The sequence below is a fragment of the Gopherus flavomarginatus genome, chromosome 5, assembly GCF_025201925.1.
Source record: "Gopherus flavomarginatus isolate rGopFla2 chromosome 5, rGopFla2.mat.asm, whole genome shotgun sequence".
NCBI classification, from domain to species: domain Eukaryota; kingdom Metazoa; phylum Chordata; order Testudines; family Testudinidae; genus Gopherus; species Gopherus flavomarginatus.
This window is the reverse complement of record NC_066621.1, coordinates 76,326,599-76,353,723: the sequence shown is the minus strand read 5'-3', so window position 1 is coordinate 76,353,723 and position 27,125 is coordinate 76,326,599. Positions and strand designations below refer to the sequence as shown.

At 41.8% G+C, this 27,125-nt stretch overlaps 1 protein-coding gene across 7 annotated transcripts in view; it reads left to right on the top strand.

Annotated features, from left to right (window-relative positions):
• SHANK2 (SH3 and multiple ankyrin repeat domains 2) overlaps positions 1 to 27,125 on the top strand; it is a 698,629-nt gene that overhangs the window by 406,694 nt on the left and 264,810 nt on the right. Inside the window, exon 2 of one of the 7 annotated variants that reach the window (XM_050955217.1) lies at positions 10,880 to 10,979. The exons of the other annotated variants lie outside the window; for them this stretch is intronic. Coding sequence (XP_050811174.1) covers positions 10,880 to 10,979 — 100 coding nt within the window. The remainder of the gene's footprint in view (positions 1 to 10,879; positions 10,980 to 27,125) is intronic. 7 annotated transcript variants of the gene reach the window in all.

The window sequence follows — 27,125 nt, the reverse complement described above, 5'->3', positions numbered from 1 at the left end:
AGAATTCTTTTCTTTTAGATGTAGTTAAACTCTCAGATGAAAGTTTGTCACTTGAACAATTAGATCTTACGTGAGCGTTTGATCATTTAAAATTTTATCAATAAAACATTATTGCTTATAACAGTATTGGATATTGCTGTATATTTCTCTGAAGCTATGGTCAGGAAAGGACTTTTTGACTACCCCTACTGCAGGTCTTCTTCATACAAGTATTCTATTACACTATATTTGATTCATTATATATAACTATATGGTGTTTCATTGAAGCATTTCTCAGATTATATATTTTTCCACAAAACTTTTCTGCGGAAGGGGAGAGACACATGTGCATGCCCTGACATCCCAGGCCAGCATCATAATCATCCAGTGTGTCTGTGAGACCCAGATGCAAGTCCCTGCTCTGCCTGATTCCTAGTAGAGTTTTTCATTCTGGATTACTCAAAATTAGGCAGATCAGAGACTGAACTGGGTCTTCCACATCCTGGGCTACTGTCAGGCACAAATATACCTGACACAATTCCATTTGCATTAAAATGTTCAAAAGTTTTCTTTGGGGAGGAGGGGATATGTAGCAGGTTGGTTATCCGCTCCTGCCCTGAGGAGTTTAAAAAGTGGCCTGGCAGGGCTTGAGAGCTGCTTCTCTAAAAACTGGGCTGATTGGGGAAGTGGCCGCAGCTGGACCATATTCCATCAGGCCACAGCTGGCCTCTATAAAAGGCTATGAGCCAGGATCCAAGGCAGTCTTCCTCTGCCTGTAAAGGGAGAAGAGCCTGGCTGCAGGGAGCTAGACAGGGTAGCTGGGTGAAGCAGGGCTGGGGAAAGGCAGAAGAGCTGGGGAGCTCCTGCCTGGAAAGCCCTAGGCTGTGGCCTAGCATTCAGCCAAGAGGTACTGGGGGTTGCAGGGGCAGTCCAGGGGTAGGCAAAGGCAGCAGGTCCAAACCCCTTTGCCTGTGAGTGGCTGATACTGCAGTCTGCCCCAGTGAACAGGGGTTAGATGGAGACTGGGCAGTAGCCAATACTGAGGCAAAGTGGGGATAGTGGGTTGGGGGTTCCCCAGGGAGCGGGAGACCCAGTTAAAAGAGGCACTGGGGTACTGGGAGGGACATGGGGCCAGTTGCTAGAAGGTGGATCATCAGCCTGCAGAGGGCGCTCCAGGCTGGATTGAGCTAATTCCCTGGAAGACACCAGCAGGAGGCACCGCAGGGGTGAGTCTGGATGTATACAGGGTATCTTTGTTTGTTCCACATTGAAACTAAAAACAAATGTCAATCTCAAAAGTTGCTGTGAAACAGAATTTTTGTCCACCAGCCAGCTCTAGTATTTACCTGTGCTACTTCATACTCAAAACACTGTAGTGGTAAAGTAAGAAATTGTTTGAGTCTCTCTGTAAGAGTCTGAGTGACAGGATTTACTATTCATCCAAGAAAGCGTAAATGGTTCATGTAAGATTGCTCTGTTAGTCCTCTTTCTCTGTCAGTCACAACTAATAAAATAGTCTTCTAGTTTTGAGACCTGGAAGTTCAATGACTGACGGCTATGATTTAGCAGCAACGACTATAATGCAACATATTGGAAGCATTATAAATATTTAGATAAACTATATACATTTCAATAATATAAAGCTTCATTCGAGAGAAACAAATTAATGGGAAAATAAAGTAGCTGTATGCTTTAACTAGATTAAAGATAATGACTGGGTTACTTAGGACTCTTAAGTATGGTATGTTGACCTTACAGATGCTAAATACACATTCTTGTCTTAATTAAAAACCTAGTAGTAAAAATACTATAGTAACTTCTACCTTTTCTCATAAACAGTTTAAATTGAGTGATAGGTTACTGAAAGCCACTTACTCTCCTTCCCTTCTGTGGGTGGAGAGAAGCCAACTGGGAGCAGGAAATGTCTAGCGTAGCTGAAGCAAGTGACCTATTTCCAACCACCTCAGGTGCTTGTGGAAGCCCCTCCATGGCCGTGAGATCTGGAGCATGTAAGTGGAGCAGCTTTTCCATATGGTCTATTCTCTTGGGACCAAGAGATTTCCATGGGGAAATAGATCTCTAGACACATCCATGAATCCCCACTTCATATTGTCCCCATTCCTGAAGAAGGGGATTACAATGCATCTATATCAGGGATGGGCAAACTACAGCCCTCAGGCTGGATCTGGCCTGTCAGGGCTTTGGATCTGGCCACAGGATTGCCACCACTATGGTGCTGTCGGGCTAAGGCAGGCTCCCTGCCTGCCCTGGCCCCATGCCACTCCCAGGAGTGGCAGGCACCACGTCCCAGTAGCCTCTAGAGGAGTGGTGAGCAGAGGACTCTGTGCACTGCCCTCGCCTACAGGGCAACTGCGGCCAATGGGAGCTACGGGGAAGGTACCCACGGATGAGGGCAGTGCACGGAGCCTTCTGCCCCTCCCTCCCCCAGGGGCCACAGGCACATGGTGCCAGACACTTCCAGAAGTGGCGCGAGGCCAGAGCAGGCAGGGAGTCTGCCTTAGTCCTGCTGCGCACCACTGCCAGCCCAGAGCCACTCAAGGTAAGTGGCGCCAGGCCAAAGCCCACACCCCAGCCCCCTGCTGTACCCTCCACCCCCTGCCTTGAGCTCTCTCATACAGCCCACACCCCTCCTGCGCCCCAATCCCTTGCCCTGATCCCCTTTCTGCACACCGCACTCCTTCCTGCACCCCAACCCCCTGCCCCAGCCCTACATTCATGACCTTGCATGCAATTTCCCCACCCATGTGTTGCCCTTGGGCCAAAAAGCTTGCCTACCCCCAAATCTATAGCATGATTGGCCGTTAGCAACATAGTTTTTCAGGGATTTACCACTGGTAGGGATAGTTTGGGCCAACATTTTAAAAAATGTATTCTCGTGTCCAATTTCATTCTTGTCTCATTTTCTAGCTTTCAATCCATAACCTGTGCTCGTCTAGGCTGCTAAACTGTGTTTAAGAGTGCAATTTTGTATTCCTACTAGATACATGTTACTATTATCCTGATCAGTAGCTTAAGTAATTAAAATTCCCAGTAATCAACAGCCTAGTCGTCTTCAAGGTCTCCCTTTATATAATAGAACCTTAGAGTTATGAACACTTCAGGAATGGAGGTTGTTTATAACTCTGAACAAAACATTATGGTTGTTCATTAAAAAGTTTGCACTAGAATGTTGACTTAGTAAAGTTTCAAAGCTGTATTATGCAGAAGAAAAATGGTGCTTTTAACCATCTTAATTTAAATGAAATAAGCACAGTTTCCTTACCTTATCAAATCTTTTTTTAAACTTTTTCCCCTTTTTTTAGTGGCTTATATTTTAACACAGTACTGTACTGCATTTGCTTTTTCTCCCTTCTTCTGCTGCCTGATTATATGCTTCCGGTTCCAAATGAAGTGTGTGGTTGACTGGTCGGTTCATAACTCTGAGATTCTACCGTAGTTATTTTCCTGGCATCTCTTTTCTTCAGTTGTCCTGGTGTTCTATGAGATGGCTGATTGAAGTCTTTGGGCCAAATTCTCCTTTCAAATAGTCACATGAAAATTAATGATCAGGAGATCTGAGCACTTGTACAGTATCTGCAAGGAGAACTTTGGCCCTCAATTGAGGGTATGGCTACACTTACAGTTGTATAGCGCTGGGAGTTACAGCTGTCTTCGTACAGCTGTGTAGGGAAAGCGCTGCAGTGTGGCCACACTGACAGCTACCAGCGCTGCAGTGTGGCCACATTTGCAGCGCTGTTGGGAGTGGTGCATTATGGGCAGCTATCCCAGTGTTCAAGTGGCTGCAATGTGCTTTTCAAAAGGGTGGGGTGGGGTGGGGTGGAGTGTCACAGGGAGTGTGGGGGAGACAGAGAGAGTGGATTTTTGGAGGTGACACTGTCAGCTCCCTGCCTTCCAAGTTCTAAGGACTGGAAGATACACAGCACCAACCTGCAATCAATTTAAAAGTTTCGAGCCCTTCCCCCCCCCCCCCTTCTTATTCACTAAATGCAAATTATGCACTCCTAAATAGCTTTCAGACCACATAAGCAGCTGCTCAACACGGACTCCCCCACTCCCCCTCTGCCCCCTCCCCCTCTGCTGTGTGACTTCTCTCTTCAAGCAAACAGCTGTGAACCTTCCAAAGCAATTCCCCTGCCTGCCTCCGCTTGATCGAGCAAACAGGAGCTGTTTGTTTTTTTAGATAAGCAGCTCGGGGGAGCTCAGAGTTCAGCCATTCTTCGGGTTTGTTGTGAGCAGGCATCCTGGGATACCTCCTAATACCCTGGAGGCCAATAACAGCGCTTTTGGTGGCCACACTTGAGCAGCGCTGCATCACCAGCGCTGCAATCGTTACACCCCAAGCAGACCAGGTGTACAGCCAGTGCTGCAGCCAGGGAGTTGCAGTGCTGGATGTGCCTTGCAGGTGTGGACAGTTACTAAGTTGCAGCGCTGTAAACCCACCACCAGCGCTGCAACTCTCCAGTGTAGCCAAGCCCTGAGTAATCTTCTCCCGTCAGTCATGTTAAAAAAAAAAAAAAAAAAGATGAATAAATATTTTCTGTTAGCATCTTATCATAGGTGCTGACTTTTGGTTTTGCCGGTGGGTGCTTTTGCAGAGGTGTATGTTTTGGGGGTGGGGGGTTATTTTTAGCATATTTTGTACACTTCTTTCCTATTCTAGTTATTGAAAGTGTCTGTCATTGGTATCTTTACTATATTTAGTAATGATTAAATTGTTATGAACTAAATAATTACATTATCATGAATTACAGTATATTACAATAATTGTAATTCATGATGCAAGCTGTCTTCACTAATGTCCCAGTTTAAAGACATAATGTCTCACTGTAGCTTTCTGAATAACTGTCAGCAATCTTATTTACATCTAGTTTCCTGATATGGTCTTGATGCATGTTAAGGACAGTTACATTATTCAGTTGAGTCTATCCTATTGATATTTTTAAGTCTTCTCAATCGGGGTGGGGGTGAATAATAACAGGAAATGAAGAAATGGCAGAGGTACATAATGACTTCTTTGTTTGTTTCAGTTTTCACCAAAAAGATTATTAGCGACTAGACATATAACATAGTGAATGTCAGTGAAAAATGAGGTCGGATCAGAGGCTAAGAGAGGGAAAGAAAAAGTTAAAAATTACTTAGACGAGTTAGATGTCTTCAGGTCACCAGAGCCTGATGAGTATTCTAGGATGTGTTTCAAGGAGCTGACTGAGGAGATATCTGAACCATTAGCGATTTATCTTTGAAAAGTCACAGAGACAGGAGAGGTTCCAGAAGAACGGAAAAGGGCAAATAGAGTGCCCATCTATAAAAAGGGAAATAAGAACAATTTGGGGGACTACAAACCTGTCAGCTTAACTTCTGTACAAATAATTAATCAGTCAATTTGTAAACATCTAGAAGGTGATAAGTAACAGTCAACAAGGATTTGTCAAAAACAAATCTTGTCAAACTAACCTGACAGCTTTCTTTGACAGGATAACAACCCTTGTGGATAGGGGGGAAGCGGCAGATGTGGTATATCTTGATTTTTATCAAAAGCTTAACTACTGTCTTACATGACCTACTCATAAACAAACTAGGAAAATGCAATATTCAATATTTTCATCAATTATTTAGGTAATGGCATAGAGATCCGGGGCAAAAATCTGTCTGGGGATTGGTCCTGCTTTGAGCAGGAGGCTGGACTAGATGACCTCCTGAGGTCTCTTCCAATCATGATATTCTAGAGTACACTTATAAAGTTTGCAGACAATACCAAGCTGGGAGGCATTGCAAGTGCTTTAATGACAAGCCTTTTGTTATCTTAATCATCCTGCCTCTGTTTATAAACAAACTCTCTGCTCCAAGGGCATAAGCTGTTAGCAGCACAGAACTTATCAAGCTTTGTCTGGGGCTAGGGAGTGCCCTGGGAGCAGACCTTGGGTACCAAACTATGGTTTGTGGGTGCCGAACACTTCCTGTTTCTTTTCCTGTGGGTGCCTGAGTCTAGGAGCACCCCTGAGTCCATGCCTGTGCTTCTTATACAAAAGAACATGATGGATCCTCCAAGGAAAATAACAGAATTTGGTTTGTACCAACTATTCATCTAAGGTACTGCCAATAAAGTAAGGAGGGGCGCATATAATCTCTACTATGCCTTCAGTTTCAAGACCAGGAGAAATCATTAGATATGCTTTCATTCATGAGATTTTACATATTCTGGTTATGAAAATATCTCAGAAAACAACAATCAATGCTGCATACAATAGAAAAAATACTGACTCCACTTTATACAGCCAGGACCACGCGGGGGGGGGGGGGGGAAGTGGGGCAATTTGCCCCAGGCTCCGCAGGGGCCCCCACAAGAGTTTTTCAGGGCCCCTGGAGTGGAGTCCTTCATTTGCTCCAGGGGCCCTGGATAACTCTTATGGGGTCGGGGTCCAGGCCCTCGAAGCTTCTGCTACAGGTCTTTTTGGCGGCAGGGGGCCCTTCCACTCCGGGACCCACCACAGAATCACCCCGAAGACCTGCTGCCGAAGTGCCAGGTCTTCAGTGGCAATTCGGTGGCAGGGGAAGACCCCAGGCCCCCTGGGCGGCCCTGTATACAACCTTGGTCAAACTGTATACAAAGTGTAAGTTTCTAAATATTAGAGACATCTTCATGTTAATACACCTGAAATTAGTGGAGCACAGGTATATGGTCGGGACAAGTAAGGATGGAAGAACTCATTCTGCATAATTTTAAACGTACTTTATCATTTTGGGTTTAAATGATCTAAATGTTTAATGTTACTGGATGAGACGTTACATGTGGGGAAATTGTAATTCAGAATAAAACAGTGGTCCAGAATCTTTAGCTGTGGCCTAGAAGCACTTGTAAAAGTTTCTCTCCACCAGGGGTGGCTCTAGACATTTCACCGTCCCAAGCATGGCGGCATGCCATGGGGGGCACTCTGCTGTTCGCCAGTCCCGCAGTGCCAGTGGACCTCCTGCAGGCATGCCTGTGGAGGGTCCACTGGTCCCGTGCCTCCACCGAAGCCGTGGGACCAGTGGACCCTCTACAGGCATGCCTGCCGGAGGTCTAGTGGACTCTCCACAGGCCTGCCACCCTCCTAGTGACTGGCAGAGCACCCCCCGCGGCATGCTGCTCCAAGCACGCGCTTGGCGTGCTGGGGCCTGGAGCCACCCCTGCGAGCTATAAACAGCATACACTGTCCAATATGCTAGCACAGCTATGCCATGGGTTGGACTGAGTGGCAGAGCCAAGGTGATATATACATCCCCTCCCGGGCCCCTCATCATCTGTGTGTGTGTTAGGAGTGGGCTCTGTGGAGTCTGCTTCCCTTCTCATACTGCTAGCCATGATGTGGGCAGGTGGCACAAGCCAGACAACAATTTGTTCCTTTGTTTTATACGAATTACATCCAATTGAGGAGCACACTTGTTCCCAACCACTGTGATATTTAGGTCTGCTGATATGACAGGCTTTAAAGACGAGGATTTTAAGGCCTGATCCTGCAAAGAGCACATCTTCAAATGCAGGCTGCTCTTTCTTCTCTGCCATCGGGATAACTAGAAATCCCTCTCATCTATTACAAAACTCAACCTTTAATGAGAGGAAGGGACAAGAAAATGCCTGAGCCTCTGAGGAAACCTCCTTAGCTTTCCTGTATTTATTTTTATTATAAAATGCATTGTTGTTCCTGAAAAATGCTATCTGGCCATATTCATGAAACACTTCAAGTGTGAGAGGGTGCATGGTCTAGTGATTAAAGCAGAGGAATGGGAGGCATGACTCCGGTGGGCCGCCGCTGACTAATGCAAACTTGAGAAAAATCACATAGGTCCACAACTTTCAGGCTTGGGTGCCCATAGGTACTAGTGAGGCAGGATAGTGGAATAGGCTCTGAGTAATTAATAATACTTTACGCTTAAGGCTAAATGTTTAAAGATGCCTAAAAATGTAGCTGCAGTTGCATCTAGTGAAATTTTCAAAAGCACCCAGGTGCCTAACTCTCATTGGCATATTACTCCCATTAAAATCAATGTACTTCTGAAAATCCCATTTTGTACCTAGCTTCATCTTTAGTTGCCCAAATACCTTTAAAAATCTGTCCCTGAGGTCTTTCATTTATGGATCTCGCAGAACTTTGGAAACATTAATTATGACTCTCAGAATGTATTCTCCCCCCCCCTTTTTTTTTAAACTAGGGGGTTAATTAAAACAGACATCCAGATTTTTCAACTCGAGTGCCTAAAATTTAGTTAGGGTTTTGGCACATATGTTATCGTTCAATATGCTAAGTTAAACTAAACATGCAAGTCATTGCAGTTACATCAGTGCTGCCTATGGCCCTGCACACTTAAAAGCACTAACATTAATCCAAATTTTGTGCTCTAGAAAATCTATAGGAGTTTAATGGTTATTCTGAAGTCTGTGATACAATCTTTACAAGCACTGTAAAGTGCTTTATCCCCGAACGCATTACAAGATTTTTTTTTTTTTAAATCAATGAAATGCTACATTACGGTCAACTTACTATTTTAAGTAATACAGGACATCTGGCAATCGGGGTGGCTCTAGACATTTCGTCGCCCCAAGCACGGCGGCATACCGCGGGGGGCACTCTGCCAGTCGCTGGTCCTGCGGCTCCGGTGGACCTCCCACAGGCAGACCAGCGGATCCTCCGCAGGCATGCCACCGAAGGCAGCCTGCCTGCAGCCCTCCCGGCGACTGGCAGAGTGCCACCCCCGCGGCATGCCGCCCCAAGCATGCGCTTGGCGTGCTGGGGCCTGGAGCCACCCCTGCTCTCCACGCTCACAAGAGGCTGGGGCTGCTCTGCACTGGTATGATCACTAGGGGAGTGCAGTAACCTGTCATAGGTTGCAAGATCCCCAAGGAGTCATTAAGGCTACCAGAGACTTAGGGCAGGGGGGAGCCCTGGCCCCTTTTCTTTGCCACCTAAGCTGGCAGCTGTGAAGAAAGTGAAAAAGGGAGCCCCTGTTGTGGCACTACACCACCTAAGGATTTTCTTGTTCAAGGGAGATTTTTCCAGAGATTCCCTCTGTCAGGTTTAGGACTAACTGAAGTGTTGTGAAGAATCTAGCTCAGAATCAGGATCTTTATATATATAAAACACTCATTTGCCAACTGACTTTAGGAGAATCCTCCTTTTAAAAGGTGTTTAACTTCTAAAATTCATTCAACTTTGAGGGAAAAGCAGGCTTTTAAAATAAAGTATAAAACTTTCTAGCTTTCACAGTGGCACTACTCATTTTGAAATTTTTAACTCAACAGGTTTTGTCCATTCAAAGTACCACAGTCACTTCCTTTTTCCCCCCTACAGACTAGTTGAACTCCTTTTTGTATTTACTATTGTCTGTGTGGCATTAGGCATAATGCTTTTGGCATTTTTTTTTAAATGCCAAAAGGTGTTAACATTGTTCTTATTATTGTATTTGTAATGGGAAACGTACAGTTTTTACCTGACTGCTGTATTGAATTTTAAGTTGTTTTAAAATGAAACCTCTTCTGTTTTTCTATTGTTTATTCAGTAGAAGACAGGATAGAAATGTTAATCCTAACAGCTTAAATGTCCTAAACAGTATCAATGTCACTTACTGCTTTGTTCCTATGGAGACTTGTCACTGAAGACGGCTTCAGACACTTCACATGAATGATAATTTTATGACACATTCTGCTTGCGCAGTACTTAAGCATCAAGGGAACAGCTAGATTAGAAACACTTTTTTTTTTTCTTCACAAGAACAAAATCTAGAATTTCAATTGCATTTATTAATAACCAACAATAATATTATTACAGTATCTGTCTTGGGTTGCCAGTCAGATTGAGTCACCCATTGGGCTGAGTGCTGTTCACACACGGGCCCTAGTCCCGTAAGCTGATCCATGCTGATAGGTAGAATGTTAATGCCTGTGTAGTATCCTAATAAAGTCAGTGGGATTCTGCATCACCCAAGGGCCCCACATGCATCTGATTCATGTGTGGGGCCCTGATCTCATGCAGAGTCCCATTGACTTTATTGAGATATTGCACAGGCATTTAGGTCTACCAGCATGGATCAGACTCCAGGATCAGCGGGGCAATAAGAGTCAGTCCCTGCCTCAATGATCTTACAATCTGAATTAAGAAAAGATGCAAACAAAGGAGGTGTAAAAAAATGAACACACACACTGAGGCAGAGGAGAGGATGTAGGTAACACTGTTTGCTTATATATAGCCAATTATTCCTATAAGCAATTTTTAATATTTACAATATAAACAAAACCAGAATGTTATGCCTAGCTAGCTGGCTGGTTGCTTGCCTAGCCATTGCAGCACCTAGGTGAAAATGTATAATGTACAAATTCTATTTAATGAATGTCTGTCTGATTACTTATCAGGAGTGGCCATGTTGCAGTCCTCTGCAACTGTAAGGAGATGTCTCCATAGTATGAATGCAGACATTGCCATTCTGATTATTTTCCTCAGTCATCCCTGTTCCCTGAAAACTGATATTAAATACAAAAAATGAATGGCTTAAATTTGCACCATCTTTCAAGAGATTGGACATTGTATCTGTAAAGATACATTATTCTCTTTTGCAGTCTGGACAGCAAAATCAGGGGGTCTTTAATGACGCATATAGTAATTAATGGCATTTCATAGTTTATTGATATAATATAAATGCTAGTTTGCCTTCTTTATTTCTTTCAAATGAGCTCTTCCAACTTCTGGGTGTCAGCAATGACCAAAGTAATGATAGCCTTGCAGAAAAATCTTTTTGGTGTAATAGCTGCTCTTTTTCACTTCCACAAGCACCTAGCCTCTTTTGAATAGGAGAGAGATTACCACTAAAATTGCAGCTAATGTAAGTGCATTGTTCTCTCATACTGTAGAATTTTCCATGTAGAATTTTGACATGGAGGTGGAAGAAGGCTTTGTTAACCTCTGTTCCTCTCCAAACCAGACATGGTAACACACACTTCCACAAAGCAAGTGAGTACAGAAATTTGATAATTTTCTGTTTTAGAATTTCCTTTGACTGCAGTAATAGTGGATGGGTCAAATTTCTTGAGGTACTCCTATAAGCAGAATTGGGGGAGAAAGATGGCTGTCTTCATGAATCACTCAAAGTATCCAGACATTCCTGATATCCAAAGCAAGCACAAATTTAAAAATGGACTTCATTTATAAAATCTCCAAGAAGGGTGGTGGTTTTTTTTTCTTCTTTTCAGTAATTTGTACTTTCCACTAAGCTGAAGAGCCCTTTTCTCTCCTCCCACTAATTTAACTCCTCTGCCTTTCTGGGTAGGGAAGTCCACTTCATGAGCTCTCTAATTATGCATTCATGAAACTACTAGTTTCTTTTTTGGCTAAGGAATACTCATTACAGCTTTGCTTTCTCAGAGCAAACTGTGTGGCTTTTTCTCTCTCCTACAGAATAAAGCAGATGTCTTTTGAAATTACAAAATAAGTTACAGATGTATGATTTCATTGAACGCTAAGCTAACACTAGTGACATGAAAAGGAAATGGTAATAAAGCAATTACCTTAACACTGACTTAACCACAAAACTGAGTGTGGGGAGGAGAGTGAGGGGAGGAAGGATAAACATTAAAACCATTACAGAATTGGAGTTTTCCTGATTTTTATGTAAAATCTTGTGTGACCATGTAGGGAGGAGAACATTCTTACAACATGAATGCTTCTTTAGAGTGTGTTAAGCAATATTTTAACCTATGGAGGCTTTTCGAGTTTAAATCTTTTCTACTTGCCTCCCTTTCTTTTGTCCCTTTACTGGGTCTTCCTCTATGCTGTCAAACTTTGTTTTTGCTTTTCCCTTCCTTTTCTCCTCTTACAATTTGTGTGCAGTGTTATGTTTGATAGCATTACATTGACTAGCGTGTTTGACAGATAACATGGCATTTTAAAAGAATTAAGTGGTTTAATTGTTTTTCTTTTGAAGAGCTCAGTCCTTACATTTTTCTTGGTTTCTCTTGTGTTCAGATATGCTTTTATACTCATTCATCATTCTCTGTATTAGCATGTTTGTTTTCTGTTTTGTCTTAATAGCTCTATCTACAAGATTAGTCTTCAAATCACATTATAAAAAATGGCATCTCCCCTCAATCACTCATTATTCTCATAAGCTTTTGTCACTTCTTTCCTTAATGAGTGAAAGGATTCAAAGGAAAATTGTATATCTTCAGTTGGTGGCTACCCAAAATGGCAACATGGAATTTCCCTTCTATTTCTACCCACAAAAAACAACCTTCATCATTATGATGAACTAAAAGAAATATGACTTATGCAAAGCTGCTGTCTGCAACTAGCTTGAAAAAGCAGCTTTGGTAACTAGGCAAGTACTTACTGAGCCAAGAGTCTGAGGATAAAATAGACATTAATGAACGGTGCTTGTAAGTAATCGATTGCTTGCTGGTTAGCAGGGATTAAAGCTTCAGTTCTCATTGCAAGAATCTTCTCATTGCCAGTCTTGGTTCAATTACTGGATATTGGTTTCGAATTTATCAGGCTGTGTAAGTAATAGTAAAGTAAATTATTTTTCATTGCTCATTACATACATTTTTCTAAACCAGGATGGGGTTAAATACAGATCTGCCGTAAGCTATTAGATTGAAGTTTGATGTTTCTCACCTTACCCATTTGATTTGCCTGTTTACTACTGACATTTCAGCTGCAACTCTTGAAACTTCAGATCCATAAATCCACAAGCTTCCAGTTTATCACCATCTCCAGTATTCTCATCATTTGTCTTCTAAATATTCTCTTTGCTGTACTTAAGGACAATAGAAGAACTTAGTTCTGGTTCTATATTTGCCCTGCTACTGCCACCCCCTCTGCTTAGTTTTAGGCAATTGGGTTGAGAAGATGTAAGAAATTCTCATAGTACAGATTATGTAAATTTGTTACTGATGGACTCCTTTTTAATCAGCATTTTCAAGATGCCAGCCAGCAACAAAGATGCTGTCTTGGCATCTCACTCCCTTCAGTTGAAGCACGTAGACTCCCCCAATCCACTTAAAAAGGGATAGCACAACAAAATTAGGGAAAACAAAGCAGTTTACATACTGTGTGCACATCTTCTGAAACCCTTACAATATATGCTAATTCATGTTGCTGAATAGCTGTTTCTCTAATCGGTAAATTTGCTTTCTCCATGGAGTTCTGAACTACCTCCATTTCTTTCTTATCCTAGCCCTTTCTTTTGGATTTGTCAAGTGCTCTGAGTCCAAAAGGGGCCTTTATGGTTATTCAGAGTAATGAGCTGCACAAAATGCAATGTGTGTGCTCCTGTGTCTTGATCCTCTATTTAGGGAGGAACTGACTAAGGATAATAAGGAACCTTAGAACCAGTGACCATGAATTGACTGAATTCAGTGCACAGTAACAAAGAATGAGTTTGTGGAATGTAGCAGTATTGAGGGTATTGGATTTCAGGAAAGCACACTTTGAAATACTAAAATCTACTACAATAAACTGGGAAATCCTAAAATGCTAATTAAACACAACATACTATCTTAAGAAAAGAATGAAAGTAATAAGAATCCTGCTTAATGTGATTTTGAGGGATAATGTCGTTGATACACTTTCTGCATATTGCAGCTACAGAGAGACTGAACGTTTTCTCATACTTTGTTTATGCTGGACCTTGGCAATAAGAACGTACTGGGTCAGACCAAAGGTCCATCTAGCCCAGTAGCCTGTTGGCCAACAGTGGCCAATTCCAGGTGTCTCAGAAGAAGTGAACCTAACAGGTAATGATCAAGTGATCTCTCTCCTGCCATCCATCTCCACCCTTTGACAAACAGAGTCAAGAGACACCGTTACTTACCCATTGTGGCTAATAGACATTAATGGACTTAACCTCCATGAATTTATCTAGTTCTCTTTTAAACCCTGTTATAGTCCTAGCCTTCACAACCTCCCCAGGCAAGGAGTTCCACCGGTTGACTGTGAGCTTTGTGAAGAACAACTTCCTTTTATTTGTGTTAAACCTGCTGCCCATTAATTTAATTTTGTGACCCGTAGTTCTTGTATTATGGGAATAAATAAGGAAAAATTATCTCTTTTCTCCACATCACTCATAATTTTATATACCTCTATCATATCCCCTTTAGTCTCCTCTTTTCCAAGCTGAAAAGTCCTAGCCTCTTTAATCTCTCCTCATATGGGACCTTCTCCAAACCCCTAATCATTTTAGTTGCCCTTCTCTGAACCTTTTCTAATGCCAGTATATCTTTTTTTTTTTTTTTTGAGATGAGGCGACCACATCTGTATGCAGTATTCAAGATGTAAATGTACCATTGATTTATATAAGGGCAATAATATAGATTCATAGACTCTAGGGTCAGAAGGGACCAATGTTATCATCTAGTCCAACCCCCTGCACAAAGCAGGCCACAGAACCCTACCCATCCACTTCTATAACAAACCCCTAACATATGCCTGAGTTATTGAAGTCTTCAAATTGTGGTTTGAAGACATCAAGCTGCAGAGAATCCACCAGCAAGTGTCCCATGCCCCACGCTGCAGGGGAAGGCGAAAAACCTTCAGGGCCTCTGCCAATCTGCTCTGGAGGAAAATTCCCTCCCGACCCCAAATGTGGCGATCGGCTAAACCCTGAGCATGTGGGCAAGACTCACCAGCCAGCACTCAGAAAAGAATTCTCTGCAGTAACTCAGATCCCATCCCATCACCAACCACTGGGCATACTTATCTGGCAATAATCAAAGATCAGTTGTCAAAATTAGGCTCTCCCATCATACCATCCCTTCCATAAACTTATCAAGCTTAATCTTGAAGCCAGATATGTCTTTTGCCCTCACTATTCCCCTTGGAAGGCTGTTCCAGAACTTCACTCCTCTAATGGTTAGAAACCTTCGTCTAATTTCAAGTCTAAACTTCCTAGTGTCCAGTTTATACCCATTTGTTCTTGTATCTACATTGGTACTAAGCTTAAATAATTCCTCTCCCTCCCTAATATTAATCCCTCTGATATATTTATAAAGAGCAAGCATATCCCCCCTCAGCCTTCTTTTGGCTAGACTAAACAAGCCAAGCTCTTTGAGTCTCCTTTCATATGATAGGTTTTCCATTCCTCGGATCATCCTAGTAGCACATCTCTGAACCTGCTCCAGTTTGAATTCATCCTTCTTTAACATAGGAGACCAGAACTGCACACAGTATTCATGGTGGGGTCTCACCAGCGCCTTACATAACGGTACTAACATCTCTTTATCTTTGCTGGAAATACCTCGCCTGATGCATCCTAAAACTGCATTAGCTTTTTTAACGGCCATATCACATTGGCAGCTCATAGTCATCCTGTGATCTACCAATACCCCAAGGTCCTTCTCCTCCTCTGTTGCTTCCAACTGATGCATCCCCAATCTATAACTAAAGTTCTTATTATTAATCCCTAAATGCATGACCTTGCACTTTTCACTATTAAATTTCATCCTATTACTATTACTCCAGTTTACAAGGTCGTCCAGATCTTCCTGTATGATATCCCGGTCCTTCTCCGTGTTAGCAATACCCCCCGGCTTTGTGTCATCCGCAAACTTTATTAGCACTTTCCTGTTTTTTGTGCCAAGGTCGGTAATAAAAAGGTTAAATAAGATTGATCCCAGAACCGATCCTTGAGGAACTCCACTAGTAACCTCCTTCCAGCCTGACAGTTCACCCTTCACTATGACCCGTTGGATTCTCCCCTTTAACCAGTTCCTTATCCACCTTTCAATTATATTGATCCCCATCTTTTCCAATTTGACTAATAATTCTGCATGTGGAACCGTGTCAAATGCCTTACTGAAATCGAGGTAAATTAGGTCTACTGCATTTCCTTTGTCTAAATAGTCTGTGACCTTCTCAAAGAAGGAGATCAGGTTGGTTTGGCACAATCTACCTTTAGTAAAACCATGTTGTACTTTGTCCCAGTTACCATTGACCTCAATGTCCTTAACTACTTTCTCCTTCAAAATTTTTTCCAAGACCTTACATACTACAGATGTCAAACTAACAGGCCTATAGTTACTCGGATCACTTTCTCCCTTTCTTAAAGATAGGAACTAAGTTAGCAATTCTCCAGTCGTACGGTACAACCCCTGAGTTTACTGATTCATTAAAAATTCTCGCTAACGGGCTTGCAATTTCATGCGCTAGTTCCTTTAATATTCTTGGATGAAGATTGTCCGGGCCCTCCGATTTTGTCCCATTAAGCTGTTCAAGTATGGCTTCTACCTCAGATGTGGTAATATCCACCTCCATATCCTCATTCCCATTTGTCATCCTTCCATTACCCCTAAGCTCCCCATTAGCCTTATTAAAGACTGAGGCAAAGTACTTATTTAGATATTGGGCCATGCCTAGCTTATCCTTAACCTCCTTTCCATCCTCAGTGTGTAGCGGTCCCACTTCTTCTTTCTTTGTTTTCTTCTTATTTATATGGCTATAGAACCTTTTACTACTGGTTTTAATTCCCTTTGCAAGGTTCAACTCTACTTGGCTTTTAGCCTTTCTCACTTTATCCCTACATGTTCTGACCTCACTAAGAGAGCTTTCCTTGCTAATCCCATAATAATATATTCTGTCTTATTTTCTATCCGCTTTTTAATGATTCCTAACATCCTGTTTGCTTTTTAGACCTCCTCTGCACAGTGTGTGGACATCTTCAGAGAACTATCCACGATGACTTCAAGATCTTTTTCCTGATTTGTTGTAGCTAAATTAGCCCCCATCATATTGTATGTCTAGTTGGGGTTATTTTTTACAATGTGCATTACTTTACATTGATCCACATTAAATTTCATTTGCCATTTTGTTGCCCAATCACTTAGTTATGTGAGATCTTTTTGAAGTTCTTCACAATCTGCTTTGGTCTTAACTATCTTGAGCAGTTTAGTATCATCTGCAAACTTTGCCACCTCATTTTTCCCCCCCTTTCTCCAGATCATTTATGAATAAATTGAATGGGATTGGTCCTCAGACTGACTCTTGAGGACCATCACTAGTTACCCCTCTCCATTCTGAAAATTTACCATTAATTCCTACCCTTTTCTGTCTTTTTTAACCAGTTCTCAATCCATGAAAAGACCTTCGCTTTAATCCCATGACAACTTAATTTACGTAAGAGCCTTTGGTGAGGGCCCTTGTCAAAGGCTTTCTGGAAATCTAAGTACACTATGTCCACTGGATCCCCCCTTGTCCACATGTATGTTGATCCCTTCAAAGAACTCTAGTAAGACACAATTTTCCTTCAGAGAAACCATATTGAATTTGCCCAACAATTGATGTTCTTCTATGTGTCTGACAATTTTATTCTTGTTTTGACTAATTTGCCCGGTACCGACATTAGACTTACCAGTCTGTAATTGCCGGGATCACCTCTAGAGTCCTCTTTAAATATTGGTGTTACATTAACTATCTTCTAGTCATTGGATACAGAAGCCGATGTAAAGGACTGTCATAGTATCTTTCCCCAATCTGAACCTTAGAGTCCAAAAGTTGGGGTACCAGCATGAATTCCTCTAAGCTTAATTACTTGCTTAGATCTGATAAGCTGCCACCAATCAGGAATTCCAGTGCCTGATACACTCTGGTCCCCCAAGACCCAGACCCCCTGGATTTTAACACAAGGAAAGTAAACTCTTTCTTTCCCTCGCCCATGCCTCTCCTAGGATTTCCCGCTCCGGGTTACCCTGGAAGATTACTGTGATTCAAACTCCTTGAATCTTAAAACAGGGAGGAATGTCCCTTCCCTCTCCCCTTTCTCCCTCACCCAGAGGCAATACAGATTCAAGCTCCGTGAATCTAAAATGAAGGGATTCCACCCTTCTTCCCTCCCTTGCCTGTTAAGTACAGACTCAATTCCCTGGAGCCTCAACAAGGGGAAAAAATCAGACAGGTCTTAAAAGCGAAACTTAATAAAAACTTTTACCTTTTTTCTTTTTATCTCTGCAATTTAGATGGTAAAAGTTACAGGGTCTGTCAGCTTATAGAAACTGGAGAAAAAGCCTCCTCCAGCAGAAATATAATTTAAAATACTTCCAACCAAATACACATTTGCAAATACAGAAAAACAATCCAAAGACTATGACCACCTTTCTTACTAAAATACTCACTATTCTGAATATATAAGAGACTGTAGCAGGGAGATTGGCAAGAAACCTGGATGCACGTCTAGTCCCTTCCAGGACCCAGAGAGAACAAAGCCAAATCCAAAAACACAAACAAAGGCTTCTCTCCACTGAGATTTGAAAGTATCTTGTCTCCTGGTTGGTCCTTTGGTCAGATGTTTGGTTCCCTGTTTGTTAACCCTTTACAGGTAAAAGAGACATTAACCCTTAACTATCTGTTTATGACAAGGACAGGTTACAAACCCTAGTTAATAGTTCCACAATTTCACATTTTGAGTTTCTTCAGAACTCTTGTCCCGGTGACTTGTTATCGTCAAGTTTATCAATTAATTCTAAAACCTCCTCTAGTGACACTTCAATCTGTGACAGTTCCTCAGATTTGTCACCTCCAAAAACCAGTGCAGGTTTGAGAATCTCCCTAACGTTGTCAGCCATGAAGACTGAACAAAGAATTCGTTTAGTTTCTCTGCAATGACTTTATTGTCTTTAAGCGCTCCTTTTCTGTCTCTATCATCGAGGGGCCCCACTTGTTGTTTAGCAGGCTTCCTGCTTCTGATGTACTTAAATAAAACGGCAATTGTCCTGTCATAGTTGGGCAGGCAGAAGACTATATCTGAATCCCAGAGCAGATAGTGTCTATGGATTCATGGGAATGTCTAGAAGCTTAATGAGTTCTCCAAGAGCAGCATTACTATTAAAATGATGCTCCTTAATCAAGAATTCCTATTAAAAAGACAAAAGGTCATTATGGGGGAGCTCTGTTAAGAAGATTGAACTGTTCCATCATTTGTCAGTGCAGTTTAGGGATTATGAATTCAGATCTCTCCTATTGCACAAGTGGAAGTGCAGTAACTACATACACAGCTCCACAATGAAAGAGAGTGTTAGAGATGCTCTTCCACTCAAATTATTGTGATATTTTTCAACACATGGTGTCCAGGATGAAAACCATACTTTGTAAATACAATCTCTATAAAAGTTAAATGTCTTAAAATATTCTTACACATAACACCAAATAGAATTTTATGCCATTTTTATGTTTAACAAAGTTCCCATCAATGTTTCACTGCCATAAAGAGAACAAGACTGCTAGTAGGATAGTGAGTGAACTTTCATATGTCAAGATGATAGCAATGTAATGTTTCTCTCTCGAGCATTTAATAGCATTTTATACAGATCACTTTTTTTTTTTTTTAGCATGGGTGAGTGTCTGACGCTATTACTCATTCCTCATTAATTTAAACAGTTCTCCAACACCACCCACTGATGAAAGCTGTGTTGATGTGGTAGAATACTGTGGCATATTTTGACTACCAGCATTCTTGCAAGGTACGACTAAAACGGTGGAATCCTATCAGTAATCAGCATAGTCTACATTACATCATAAATGTGGTACAAGGTCCAGCTGATGTTAGGCAGTTGCATATTTTGCATGTTCCTTGAGGAAATCTTTGGGCCAGACTTTCCTGCCAAATGACATGTTCAAAGTGAATGTGAATAGTGATCTAAGATTGATTAGACCAGCAACCTTAAGGAAATATTAGTTACGTTTCATCAGACATCATTTTTTAAATCTCATTTTAGGCTTGAATTCACTGTGCTGTTGATTTGAATGTTGCCCTGAATTCTGTGCACAGAAACACTTAAAAGCACCACCACACTGCAGTTAACTCAAGTTTGCTGGCCTGTCAGGGGGTATAAGCTTAAATTTGAGTTAGCAGCACAGGGTGATCGTTAACAGCTAACCCAATCAATCTGTGGACTTCTAGTATTCATTTTGTAGTGTGGCAACTCTCACCTGAGCTAGACTAAGCTGAGAGGAATAAACTTGAATGTAGATGATGCCAGTTAGCCCTGCAATGAAGGTATAACCTTTGTCTCTTTAAAAAGCCGTAAACTATATAAATGATTTCACTTTTTAAGTATAGGAGAAAGCTAATGAACATGAAGACAATTCTTTCTTTTTGATCAGTCCCAAACATCCTCATCAGAGCTTGGCTAATACTGTCAAAATATTTACCAACATGCATTAGAATGACTTTCATTCTATTTGTATTACTTTTTTTTTTCCTGGAAATACTTATTGGTGATTTGGGGGGGGGGGGTTGTTTGTTTGCGGGTGGGGGAGGGGGTTGGTACAAGAATAGTTGCAGAAAGTGTGAACTTTATGCATGCCCATATAAAGGTTCATAAAACTTCTGAAATGTAAGAACAGTAGGACAATGGAACAAACTGCCTAGGGAGGTCATGGACACCCCTTCTTGGGCAGTTTTCAAAAGGAGGCTGGGTGGTCTTGGATGTTTGACCCAATAAATCCTGCATCTTGGCAGGGGGCTAGAGTTGTTTACCTTTATGCTCCCTTCTAACCTTATGATTCTATGTCAAGTGTGAAGGTGGCAGTCATTAATATTTTCTTTCCCCTCACCTACTTTGTTTTTTTTTAATTGTTCTCCAAACAGGAAGCAAAAACAGTCATGTTGATAAATTGGTGGTAGACCCCCAGAAGTCAATCTATTTTAGTTTGACAAAGGAAGTTAAGGAGTGACTTGATTACAGTCTAGAAGTATGTATATGGGAAACACATATTTAATAATGGGCTCTTCAGTCTACCAGAGAGAGAGATGACATGATCTAATGGCTGGAAGTTGAAGTTAGACAAATAAAAATTGGAAATAGGGTGTAACTTTTTAGGGTAATTAACCATTGGAAGACTTTACCAAGGGTTGTAGTGCAGTCTCTACTGGCAATTTAAAAATCAAGATTGGATGTTTTTCTAACCAATATACTCGAGGAATCATTTGGAGAAGCTCTGTGGCATGTCAAACTAGATGATCATAGTGGTCCCTCCTGGCCTTACAATCTGTGAATCTGACATGAGTTAACTGTGCACATGGGCAGGGAATAGTTCTAACTACAACATGTAGACAGATCCCTATGCATTTCAGAGTGGTGGAATTTGATCCTGAAGCACAATTGTATAGTAAAACAAATAAACAAAAACTACATTTTTATCTTTCATGGTTGCAGACAGAACCTTAAAAACATAAGAGCGTAAATGTGATGCTATCTTCCTGAGTGAGCATACAGAATGAAACTGTAGCTCTTGAATGGTTTGAATTCTCTTCATATCCATTAGTTTCAGATTTAACTGCCAATGTGACTTTTTAGGCATTGTCAAAAAAGAAAAATGCAGCATATTAAAACTGAAATTGTAGCACTAGCAACAATATTGTTTATCAATATAAATAACTGTGGGGCTGCTCTGTGTGATTATATTTATTTTCATCTTTAAATTCAATATAAACTTCATTGGTTTTGCGGGTTTTTTTGGGGGGGGAGGGGGCATTAACTGATTTGAATCTGCTGCAGAATTTTCAACAGTGCTCCACAGAATACAAGGGACCTTGCCATGAAACTTGGGTCCAGCTCTCTGTGGAGTACACAGAACTGTAACCTGCAGTAAATGTCACAAAGTTTTAGAGCAATTACAGATAGCAAGTCCTGAACATAAGTAGAGCTGGGGAAAATGTTTCAGTTGAATAGCTGATTGAATAGCGCACTTTGGGTTGACTTGAAACTGTTTACCATTTTGACACATCAAATAGTTTTGGCCAATTTTTTTGAGAGAGGTGCGGGGAGAAGAGTTAGATGCCCTGCTCATAATGGGAGAAGCTGGGGTGTCCTCGTCAGAGCCTCTGTTCAAGCAGTTGAGTCATTCACTGGGCTTATGAGAGGCCCACTTTTAATTCCTAGCCCCCGTTTGCCTGATGTGGAGAAAAGATTTGAACTAAAGCCTTGCACACTGCAGGAAGGTGCCCAGAACACTGAGCTATTGGATATTCTGGTCTCAAACTTTCTCTTGTTTCGAAGCTGTTCCAAGTTCAAGTCCAATGACTATTTTATATAAAATGGGTGTCTTGTCCTGAGTAAGTCTCCTAATCACTAGCCATAGACACTTTCACTCTTTTCCTCAGTGTCTCTTCCTGGCCCAATGACTCTCTTCATAGTCATTCATAATGACAAATGGATTGGCACTATGAATAACCTGCATTCCAGGTGAGTGCCCTAAGAGCTGGGCTAAAAGTTATAAAGAGACGACCACCACCACTTCCCCCAGCTGTTTTGTGAAGGTAGCCTTTTAAACATACCCAAAACAGAATATTTTGGGTTGAATGATGTTTTGTTTGACCCACATTTCTTAAATTCACCAAGCTCTATTTCACAATTTTTGGATTCAGTTGGAGATGAACACCATTTTTTTTTTCCAGAACTGCTAGCGAACCACAAAATCAGTTTTTCTCCCAGCTCTACATATAAGGTTGAATTTGTTTATAAACTATTCAATATGAATAGTCAGTCCAGCTCTACTCCTCTCATCCCTGCCATCTATCTCCAGATATGACACACATACTGTAAGGCAATCTTTAAAGTCTTGTTTTACTCTGTTGTGTTAACTACTTGTCACTTATAAAACTAACTTCAAGATATATCAGAAAAGCACACTTACAAGTAGTTACATGCATTTTCTCTCTCATCGTAGATCTTCATATCTAGGTCAAAAGTTTGTGTATTACATTCCTGTAAAAGGTATTTTGAGTGATAATTAATCAATAACATTGCAGGTTCTACAATGCTTATCTAAACATAATTGTTCATCCAGTTAGATCACTTCTGAAGGTCAAAAGAAGAATTTTTAAAGAATTGTTACATGGTTCATTCTCTTTGCTCTCTATACATTGGAATAAGATTAATAGAATGAAATTGCTTTCATGCAGGCTAAAATATTATACTTTTTTATTTTTAGAGGATCAGATTTCTGAGGGTTAATTCTGGATTCTTCTTTGAGTGATGGTCCCTATAGTATTCCACCTTGGGTAGTATGCATAAGCCATGAATTTAGTATCAGAGAATTTTGAAAGGAGTAGTGTCTGTTGGTCTGCATGTGTGCCCTTGTTCTGCCTCATGGTTTCATCTGAAGTGATAACGGTTGGTCTGCCCCATTCACACCCTCAGTTCCTCCTTACTGCCACATGATCAGAGTCGGAGCCGTTTGCCTCAGTGAGAAACAAGAGGACACTTTTTAGAATTGTACATAGTCTTTTTTTTGTTGTAGTTTAGTGTTAGTAGTAGTTTTAGGAATTAAGAGGCTCTGGGGACTCCGTTTTCACTGGTTCTCCACCCCAGCACCCACGCCTGGGTATTGGATTATGCTGAAGATGCTGGGGTCCAAGATCTGTGCCCCCTGCCTGTATTCATTCTCGGTCAGTGACAAGCCCCAGTTCTGCCTTTTGTGGGCTTCTCCCAAGCAGTATTTAATCCCGGTGCAATATCTTCCTCTCCTCCCAAGCCATACCTGAAAGGCTGAACACTCTGCCTCAAGAATCACCTCATGGAGGTTGTCATGAGGCCCCAGTCAGATCCAGGCCAAGGAACCTCCCGTATACATCAGCCTGAGAAACACAGGAGTCTGCCTCTGACTGTGGAGAGCAAGTCTGGTTCCACTGGTAACATTGCTACAGATCCTGTACCAGGGTCTAGTCATGAGGCAAGGAAGCACGTGCATAAGTATGACAGTTAGTCTTCCTCCAGGCCCAAGAAGGATGATGTGACTTCCATGAGATCCAGCCACAGAGACACAGCACGTTCCAAGGCTCACAAGCATGATGTGAAGTAGTACAGGCTACTGGATCTGCCGGTTCAGTCCATTGAGCCGCATACACCTTCTACATTGGTATCCCCTAAGTCCAAAGGAACTGTCAGTTCTGAAGCAGTCCTCTGTTCCAGCCCCCTTCTGTCTATGGCATATGTGCCACTAATGCTGAGGAAGTTGGAGGTTGCCCAGGCCCCATGAACTTTTTGCTCTTGGGGAAGCAAGGTCTCCACACCTTCTTCTACAGTTGGCGCTTAGGGAAATATGTTCTCCTACCCTAGGCTTGCCTCACTCTAGTCGTGCTTCAGTGCACTCCTCTACAGCTCATACAGTTCCACTGGAACTAGGCTCTGATTGTATTTGGAGGACAAAGATGGGAGCACAGGGGCTGCCCCTCTCCTACAGCCAATATGTCTATCCTAAGGCTCTGTCAACTCAATAGCAATACCCTCCTTTTCCTGAGCAAAGGAGCCACTGGTACCCTGCCAGCTTTTCCAGAACTGCTCATGCAACAGAGTTGCATGATCAGGCATCCCAATCTGCGGCTGCTTCACCTCAGAGCTTGGTATTTGGATGTGTCTCTCTGCTAAAATGGGAATGTTCATTGGCAGTATGAGACATCCTCTCGAGCAGCAGGGAAGAGTCCACAAGGCATTCCTATCAGGCCAAGAGAGAGCATTTCACCTCCTGGGCCCAGTAGAGGGGTCTTGCCCCTGAGAATGTGAACATTCCCCTTTTCCCCTTTCTTTTGGGTTACCTTCCATCTCTGAAGATGTCAGGACTCGCTTTCAGATCCGTCAAAGTACACATAGCAACTGTTTAGTGCTTTACACACAGAGGCACACACCATAGAAGGGCACTCTGTATCCATTGACTACCAGGTTCCTCCAACCCTCTCTCCCCATTCAACATATCACTTCCCAATGTGACCTTAACCTCGTCCTCTCGACATTAATGAAATCACCCTTTGAACCTCTGGCTTTGTGCTCCGTATTTCTCCTTTCCATAAAGGTTGCCTTCCTGGTAGTTACTTCTGCAAGAAGGATGGGTAAACTGGGGGCCATGATGGTGGATCCCCTTGTACCACATTCCATAAGGACAATGTTTCTCTGTGTCTGCACCCCAAGTTTCTGCCAAAGGTTGTATTCTGCATTCATCTCAACCATCCTATACACCTTTCTTTCTGAAGTCTCGCTCATCAGTGGAGGACTGGCCCTGCAGGGCCTTCTACCTGCAAAGGACTAGACCATTTAGGAAGTCACCTGGCTTGTCTGCCCCTTGATCCTTTCAACTATAATCTCCACATAGAGGATTTCCAAGTGGGTGTCAGGTGCATTATGATCAACTGTTGGTTATTGCGACTGTCTCCACCCCTTCGGATGTGAGCTCATTCCACAAGAGCACGCACACATATCAAATACAGTCACCCTGTCCAATGTACTGCTTTCCAGACATATGTAGGGTAGCCATGTGGAGTTCAGTACATATCTTTGCTACACATTATACCTTGGTGTGAGAGACTGTGATGGATGCCTCATTTGGCACAGCTGTCCTCCATTCAACCATTCCCTCCTCTTTTCCTCGCATGCTCCATCTACGTAGGTACTGCTTGTTAATCACCCTCAATGGGGGCCATCACTCGAGGAGGAGGAGGAGGTTGGTTAACCTGTAACTGAAGGTTCTTTTGAGATGTGTGGTCCCTATCTGTATTCCAATCCTAACCTCCTGCCTCTCTGTTGCAGACCTGTTTTGATTTATGGTGGAGAAGGAACTGAGGGCATAGTCAGTCCACCCCACACTTGCTCTGCCTCATGATTTCATCTGAGGCAATAAAGGGCACATGCATGGACCAACAGGCATTACTCCTTTCAAATTTTCCAACCCCAGACGCATGGTGTATGCATGCAACCCTCAGTGAAATGCAGATGCAGTCCAAACATCTGTAATCAGCAGTTACAGATAAGTAACGTTCTCTTCCTGAAGATGCACTATATACTTATTAGTAGCATAGTTTGTGTGTATATTTTAATGACTAATCCAAGTCAGTAGTACATCATATTCCAAATGAAATATAAATCATATTTTTAAAAATCAAATCTTACAATCATTAATTGAAGCCATAGTCTCTGTTCATGATCAGCATTAAGTGGTATCTCATTGTGCTAAACTTTCTGAACCCTTCGTTTTTCCACCATAAAGATTTAGGATGTCCAAAATCCCCAATATAAACTTGGCAATATTCTCCAACCTTGTGGGATACAATACCACTTTCCACAATCAAGGCAATTTTGAGACAGTGGTAAAATTTTTGAGTAAACCATTCCCTTATGCCTAGGTACTATCAGCCTTGAAGTACCTTTTCGGTAGAGGTGATCTAAAATAGTTATCCCTTCCTTTCCCTGCCCCTACAGTCAGTATCTCTGAGTGTACTCACATGTGGGTGAGGTCTGTCCTCTCTCATCTGCAGCTCTTCTCCCCGCACCCATCTCCAATTAATGCCTTTCTGGTATAGGACTATCCTGATGAGGAATATGGTGATTTTATTACTTTATTGAAAACCAGTTAGGAGACTTACTCAACTGTTAATGTTTTCCCCCTTGTAAACTGTTGACTTCAACATCTCTATCACACACTGTATATTATAGCTGTGTACTAAAAGCACTCTGAAAATATTGTGGATGACTTAGCTGTATAATACCAAATGCTTAGTACAATTCCTTACCAAAACAGGTTCAACTTCAGGTATCCTGAAATTTATGCTGGTTTATAATATTTATAAACCTGCACTCATTCTTAAACTGTATTACTTCATCTGTTCTCATACCGTGAAGGTGGTGGTTCTACTCTTGCCAAGTGGAAGATACTTGTTTGCAAAACTAATTCTAAGCAAGACTGTGTTTTTGTTTTTGTTTTTGTTTTTGTTTGCATTGGGGGGGAAAGCATGTGGATGCCGTAAGCAATTTCCCCTTATCTTCAGTCACACTTTTTTTTTTCAAAAACTGCCTTAAAATATCCTGAGACACAATTTCATTCCAATGGAAAATTTTACTTAGTTTGGAAATTCTTAAATTTAAAACTTGATTTTAATGAGAGTCTGTCTTTATGAAGAAGGAGAGCCCACTAATTACGATGTTAGCCTCAGGCTTGAGAGATCAGGTTCAGTTCCATGCTCTGCTGCTGGCTTTTCCATGTGACCACGGGCAAGATACTTAGTTCCTCTGTACTTCACTCAGTTCCCCACCTATAAAATTGTGATAATAGCACTTCCTTACTTCACGGTGTATTCTGAGGATAAATAAAGTAAAGATTGAGCCACTTGGATACTGCAAAAAT